This window comes from Borostomias antarcticus (genome assembly GCF_949987555.1).
Source record: "Borostomias antarcticus genome assembly, chromosome: 18".
Taxonomy (NCBI): Eukaryota; Metazoa; Chordata; class Actinopteri; order Stomiiformes; family Stomiidae; genus Borostomias; species Borostomias antarcticus.
In genome coordinates this window covers 4,093,334-4,100,833 of record NC_140251.1, presented here as the reverse complement: position 1 = coordinate 4,100,833, position 7,500 = coordinate 4,093,334, and the positions used below count along the sequence as shown (strand labels likewise).

Genomic DNA, 7,500 nt, shown 5'->3' with positions numbered 1-7,500 from the left:
CTCACTCACTCACTCACTCACTCACTCACTCACTCACTCACTCACTCACTCACTCACTCACTCTCTCATTCAACTACTGTAGTTACTCCCTCCCTCCCTCACTCATTCACTCATTCACTCCCTCACTCCCTCACTCCCTCACTCTCTCACCTACTCACTCACTCTGGTTCTCTCTCCCCCTGTCCCCGTAGCTGTGTGGTGGATGAGATGGACTTCTCTGGGATGGAGCTGGACGAGGCGCTGAGGAAGTTCCAGGCTCACGTGCGCGTCCAGGGGGAGGCCCAGAAGGTGGAGCGGCTCATCGAAGCCTTCAGGTGAGCCTCTCACCCCCCCCCCCCCCCCCCCAGCAGTGAGGCGGTTGCAGTGACAGTCAGATGTTTAGCTCAGGACCACACGCGGTGCCTCTGTCACTTCACATTAGATTTTGCCTGCGAGCACTGACTGGTCTCCACAGTCCCTCTGCTGGCTTCTCACACCGGGTAGCGTGTTCCAGGGTTAGAACTATGACTATGACTAGGTATCATTTATGATTATACCGCATTATCACAAATATGAAGGAAAATGGATTTAATACATTAAATCAACTTGTATATGGGGCACCACCCTGTTCTGTACAGCGAAACAGATAACCTTTATCAATAGTCTAATTTATATATCAATCTCATTCTGCAGGAGGAGGTCTTGACTCAATCAAGTAACCTAAAGATCATGTGATGACGCTCGGATGTGATCAAAATTTAATAATATTTATTGAAGGCACAGAATGTCATTCCTTTGTCTCACTGTGTGTGAGTCTGCATTGGAATGTGGCCTGGCCTGGGTTAATGGTTGTGGGGGCTGGGGGAGACAGGATGTGTTAGATCTGAGGGTCCTTATCAGGGTCCCCAACATTCCAGTGAGATGGTCTCACAATAAAGTCTGTAGAACCTATTTGTCATGTCCATACTCCAATACACCGTGAAGCTCCTTAGAGAGGCAGCACAGACTCTCTCCACTCTCATCTTCACGCTACCCTGCTGGGAGGCTAAAGGCCTGACACTAAAATGATTGAGTCTTTGAGTGTGTGTGACAGAGTGGGAGAGAATCTAGTGAGAGAAAGAGGAGAAAGAGCGAGTGTCCATGTGTGAGAGAGAAAGAGGGAGGGGGAGGGAGGTAGAGTGCTGTATCTGCAGGCAGTGATGGGGGTATAAGCCCAGTATAGTCTCCAGGCTTAGTAGTCTGCCAGCCAACAGCAGGCTGGGAGTCTCCTAAGCCACTGAAGCCCTCAGCTGAACCTCTCTATGTGGCCACATCCGAGACATTCCGGCTGTAGGCCTGAGTATCAGAACAACAATTCAGACTCTAGACCAATCACGGCGTCTGCCCGGCAACCGCTCGCAAAAAGCCCTGCATTTCCACCAATCAACGAGCTGTCAGCTTCGCTAACCAGTTGGAACACACTGTGTGACCTCGTTAGCTAATCCCTGACGATTCTGTGCTCATTAAAAAGATAAGATCATATTCCATTAAAGAGCAGGCTAGAAGGGAAGGGGAAGAAACAGAATTTCTTGTCTGTTATGTAACAGTTGTTATGTCATCTGTTGGAAGTGTGACGTTGGCTGTCATGAACACTGATTTTATAGGGTGGCATTCTGTGCCAGCTGGCATGTGACTTTCATACGCACGTATGAAGGTAAGAGAACTGGAGCTAGAGTAGAAATAACTTTGTTACGTAATCATAATAATATGTAAACATACACACACACACACACACACACACACACGAACACGAACACACACACACACACACACACAGATTCACACACAGCTGTTCCCTTGTTTCTGTCTTTGATGTGGAACACATCAAGCAGAACACTTAGAAGTGTGTGTGTGTGTGTGTGTGTGTGTGTGAGTGTGTGTGTGAGTGTGTGTGTGTGCTCGCCCATGTGGACTCAAGAAGAGGGTTATTTTCTTCACCAGCATTAACAGAAGGTGTTTTGAAAAGGAAAATATTATGTCTTCTATGCGGAGACACAGATGAGCTAACACTAAGCAGCGGTTGGTCTGTTCTTTTCCTACTTGTATGTTCTTCTCTGAGAACATCCTCCTCCAGGCATCCTCAGAGCTAAGAGAAGGTATATGGCAGGAAAACACTCCAGGGAGTATAGAGTATGGCCATCTCTTATGGTTCGAATGTTTACTCAACTACTTTCCTCTGGTTTTGAGTTTGACCATTGAAAAGCCAGATGACTCCTTTGTGATCCCATATATGTTGATCACAAGCTTTCCTGAAACCCCTCCTCTAACGCCCATTTGATTACGTTGAAGTGATGGTTTGGCCAATCAGCTTCAGTGTCCGGTTCGAGTGTCGATATCCGGTCCGAGTTTTGAATATAATACAGTGCTGAAGATATTTGTGTCGTTCTTTCTGGTAACTTTGTATCTCCTCCAGAGAACCTGGTTGCAATTGTATGTTTGGAAATAAATAAACCAGTTTTTGAACTTTGGATCGACCTTGGCAAGTGGTTTGCTCATTATTTCTGTTTACAGTACATCAAAATGATCTAGAGCAGTCTATACATCAGGACCACATGCAGAGCCTCTGTCACTTCACTGCAGATTTTGTCTGTGAGCTCCAGCTGGTGTGTACAGACCACCCTCTCCATTCTCCTGTCTTCAAGCTACCCGCTGGCCAGTGAAAATCTGGACGCTAAAATAACTTCATCTGTGAGTGTGTGACAGAGCAGGAGAGAATCGAGAGAAAGACGAGAGCGTGAGTGAGTGTGTGCGTGTGTGTGTGTGTGAGAGAGAGAGAGAGAGAGATGAGAGAGAGATTGTGTGAGAGAGAGTGAGAGAGGGGGTGAGACAGAGAGAAAGAGAGAAAGAGAGAGAGAAAGAGAGAGAGTCCCACTCGGGGGCGTAGAGTGGTATATCTGCATAAAGTGATGGAGTAGAAAAGGCCTCTTAACACACTCTATCAAAGAGCCCACTATAGTCTCCAGGCTCAGTTGCCTGCCATCCAAAATCCCAAATGATTTGAGAGCAAATCACGAATTGTTTGTTTCAGAGATGTTTCATGCGGCTCTTCCAGATGTATAATCCTCCTCTCTCATCTCCCTCCGCAGCCAGAGGTACTGCATGTGTAACCCAGATGTGGTGCAGCAGTTTCATAATCCAGACACCATCTTCATCCTGGCCTTTGCCGTGGTGCTGCTCAACACAGACATGTACTCCCCCAACATCAAACCGCAGCGCAAGATGGGCCTCGACGACTTCATACGCAATCTGCGAGGTGAGTCTGTGTTTGTGTCTGTGCCTGTGCCATATTGTGTGTGTGTGTGTGTGCGTGTGCGTGAGAGAGAGCGAGAGAGAGAGAGAGGGAAGGAGAGATAGCCATCGTTATGCCGGAGTGGAGATTGGTCCAAATAACACAGTGGCAGCATATATTGGGGATGGCCTTGATTTTCATGCTTGCCGTTAAGCAACCGAGACCGGCTGGTTTTTATTCACTTCTGCTGACAAAGGCGCCAAAAGTCTGTGTGAGTCTTGGAGCCAAGTGTAATGAGCTTCAGAAATGCATTCCACCTCAAAGCCTCAGGCAGAGAGACCAGAGAGAGACCAGAATGTGGGATCAGAGAGAGAGAGCTGTCCTCAGCTTTAGTACACTCAGACAGACTTAGAAAGTTTTGAATGTCCTCAAGGAGTAGGAAGGAGGAGGAAATTGTTATACAGCACACAGTAAAAACACAAACCGACACATAAAATCAGTCCAAAACCACAGTGATCCAAATTCATCCATAGCAGCTGTCAGAAATATCATGACTCATTATTCCGCTAACAGGATGGATGAGATGAGACACTCTTGAGAAACCTTCAAAACCGTGCTGATTGCATCGCAGCAGAGGCTGCGACCGGCAGCCGATTCAATTCTGGCCAATCAATCAAGATGTATTAAGGAGCGATCTCGTCTCATCTCGTCTAGTCTCATCTCGTCTAGTCTCATCTCATCTGCCTTTCATCAGGGCCGACCTCGGCATCCACGCGCCATTGCAGTGACAGCTGTCTCAAGGGGAGTTAACGACCCTGTGGGGGAGATTAGAGCCGGCCTGCTTTGTCACACGCTCCCATTCTGAGAGAGTTTAGACTAAGCACCCCCCCCCCCCCCCCCCCCCCATGGTAGTATTGGTATGGCCCTGAGTCTGGAGGAGTACTGTACTTACAGTATATTGATCGTTTGATGGACAACCCCAGCCCGAGCAGGGGTGATCGACTGACGTGAAGGCTGAGGTTATTTGGTCGGTCTGTCTCCCGCCTGTCTTGGAGTGCAGCTTCCGGACACGCAAACACAGTCTCCCTCTAGTGGTCTGTCCAGGGGCTGTGCTCCGTGCTCCGGGGTTCCTACAGCTCTTTTTGTGGTCTGGTGCTGTGTACTGGTGTGTTCACTGACCGTGTGTGTGTGTGTGTGTGTGTGTTTCCTCAGGAGTGGACGACGGCGCTGATATCCCCAGAGAGATGGTGGCTGGGATCTACGAGAGGATCCAGCAGAGAGAGCTGCGCTCCAACGAAGACCACGTCACCTACGTCAGCCGCGTGGAGCAGTCCATACTCGGCATGAAGACTGTGAGTGTGTGTGTGTGTGTGTGTGTGTGTGTGTGTGTGTGTGTGTGTGTGGGTGTGTGATTCACCGTCACCACTCCTTTCTCTCTCATGTGTTCTCCTTTATTCCTCTTTAACCGTAGCCTTAAAATTTTACTGATTACTTTTACTGATGAAGGTCTAAGGACCGAAACGTTTATTGAAGTTCTCTCACAGAGACAGGGGAAAGATAGTGTGGGGGTTTTTCTTTACAGTCATTTCCAACGCGCCTACTGTATCTGTGCAGGTGTGGGAAAGCCTCTACTAGTTTATTCCTCTTTATCCTCACATTTTGTGTTATTCCCCTCTCTCTCTCTCTCTCTCTCTCTCTCTCTCTCTCTCTCTCTCTCTCTCAGATCCTGTCTGTGCCCCACAGACGTCTGGTGTGCTGCTGCCGCCTGGTTGAGGTGTCAGACGTCAACAAGCCTCAGAAACAGAAGCTGACGTCTCACCAGAGGGAGGTGTTCCTCTTCAACGATCTCCTGCTGGTGAGAGACTCCAACTCTCTCTCTCTGTCTCTGTCTCTGTCTCTCCCTCTCTCTCTCTGTCTCTGTCTCTCCCTCTCTCTCTCTCTCTCTCTCTCTCTCTCTCTCTCTCAATCTCTTTCTATCTCTCTCTGTATACCTCTATCTCTTTCCCTCTCTCTCTCAATCTCTCTCCCTCTCTCTCTCAATCTTTCTCTCTCTCTCTCCCTCTCTCAATCTCTCTCTCACAATCTCTCTCTCTCTCTCTGTCTCTCCCTCTCTCTCTCTCCCTCTCTCTCAATCTCTCAATCTCTCTCTCCCTCTCTCTCCCAATCTCTCTCTCTCTCCCTCTCTCTCTCAATCTCTCTCTCTCAATCTCTCTCCCTCTCTCTCTCCCAATCTCTCTCCCTCTCTCTCTCTCTTCCTCTCGCTCTCAATCAATTCAATTTCAATTCAATTCAATCGGCTTTATTGGCATGAAAGAACAAATGTTCATATTGCCAAAGCAACAGTGGAATTACAGAAATATACATTTAAATTAAAGTCTTATACATAAAAAGCTAAATAAATATATAATTAACTCAAGAAAAAAGGAAAGAAAAAGTACTTAGATAAAAGTGTTTTCTCCGACAGTGAAGGGTCTGGGTTGCTGTGTTCAGCTCCCATACCCAGCCCCACAGAGTGAGTATCAGTAGTTACAGTATGTGTAAGTGATTAAGTGTTTGTGTGTCACTTCTTATGCTTACTATTCAGAAATTCTACATTCTAAAAGAACATGTTACATTATATAACAATAATATAACATTAATGTCTATACACATTAAAGCAATTAATATATATATATATATATATATATATATATATATATATATATATATATATTAAAGCAGTGAAAACAATTAACTAATATTATAATTTAGTGATTCATTCATTCATTTGGTATATTATTAGTTGTCTTGAGTTATTACTCAAATCGTGACATTTTTGGACAAATTTCGCTGCAATTAATGTCATCAATCTCTCCCTCTCTCTCTCTCTCTCTCTCTCTCTCTCTGTGTAGATCCTGAAGCTGTGTGCTAAGAAGAAGACATCGGCCTCCTACACCTTCTGTAAAGCCATGGGGCTGCTGGGCATGCAGTTCCACCTGTTCTCCAACGAACGTGAGACACGCGCCAGGCCCTACACCTCCACACTGCTACACCGCTACACTGCTACACCGCTACACTGCTACCCCGCTACACTGCTACCCCGCTACACCGCTACACCTCCACACTGCTACACCGCTACACCTCCACACTGCTACACCGCTACACCGCCACTAGCTACTACACCTGCTCCCCCGTAACACTGTGGCTCCTCAGAACCGATAGCCTTCCAATGGGAGATTCTCTTTAGAAAAGCTACCAGCCTGATGCTGCTCCAGCCTGATGCTGCGTTCCAGTCCCCTGGGAGTCAGCCTTGTAGTTCTAGCCAAGTTAGCCACTGTTAGCAATACCAGTTGATAATAACGCACTATGTGCAATTTTGCACATGTGAACACCATAGCAACATTGTCGATTGATAGACGTTAAACTACTGTGTGCATGACTGATTTAATGAGTCAAAGATAAGGCAAGGCAAGTTTATTTGTATTGCAAATTTCATCAACAAGGCAATTCAAAGTGCTTTACATAAGACATTAAAAGCATCAAGACAAAGTGCAACACATAAAAAGTCATATAAAATGAAATGCAAAAAAGGACATTTAAAACAAAGTACAGGAAAAATAAAATACAGGAATAAAAGTTACAGTGCAGTATATGAATAAATAATTATTTGATTTAATAAAAAGCAGCAGCAAAAAGAAAAGTGTTCAATCTTGATTTAAAAGAACTAAGAGTTGCAGCAGACTTGCAGTTTTCTGGAAGTTTGTTCCAGATATGTGGAGCATAAAAACTGAACGCTGCTTCTCCATGTTTTGTTTTAACTCTGGGGACAGAAAGCAGGCCTGTGTGCCAGATGACCTGAGAGGTCTGGATGGTTCATAACGTAGCAGCAGATCAGAAATATATTTTGGCCCTAGACCATTCAGTGCTTTATAAACCAACAGCAGTATTTTAAAGTCAATTCTTTGACAGAGAGGAAGCCAGTGTAAGGACCTCAGAAATGGAGTGATGTGATCCACTTTCTTAGTCTTAGTTAGGACTCGAGCAGCAGCGTTCTGAATCAGCTGCAGCTGTCTGATCGATTTTTTAGAGACCTGTAAACACACCGTTACAGTAGTCGAGTCTACTGAAGATAAACGCATGGACAAGTTTTTCCAGATCCTGCTGACATAAGTCCTTTAATCCTTGATATATTCTTCAGGTGATAGTAGGCTGACTTTGTAATTGTCTAAATGTGACTGTTGAAATTCAGGTCTGAGTCCATGACTACACCAAGA

The 7,500-nt window shown here is 45.8% G+C and overlaps 1 protein-coding gene across 1 annotated transcript in view; it reads left to right on the top strand.

The window, feature by feature from the left end:
- Nucleotides 1–7,500, top strand: part of iqsec3b (IQ motif and Sec7 domain ArfGEF 3b) — a gene marked incomplete at both ends in the record, with an annotated part of 25,937 nt that overhangs the window by 15,242 nt on the left and 3,195 nt on the right. Inside the window, 5 exons of the mRNA XM_084452405.1 lie at nucleotides 192–314; nucleotides 3,105–3,271; nucleotides 4,460–4,599; nucleotides 4,971–5,102; nucleotides 6,139–6,238. Coding sequence (XP_084308531.1) covers nucleotides 192–314; nucleotides 3,105–3,271; nucleotides 4,460–4,599; nucleotides 4,971–5,102; nucleotides 6,139–6,238 — 662 coding nt within the window. The remainder of the gene's footprint in view (nucleotides 1–191; nucleotides 315–3,104; nucleotides 3,272–4,459; nucleotides 4,600–4,970; nucleotides 5,103–6,138; nucleotides 6,239–7,500) is intronic.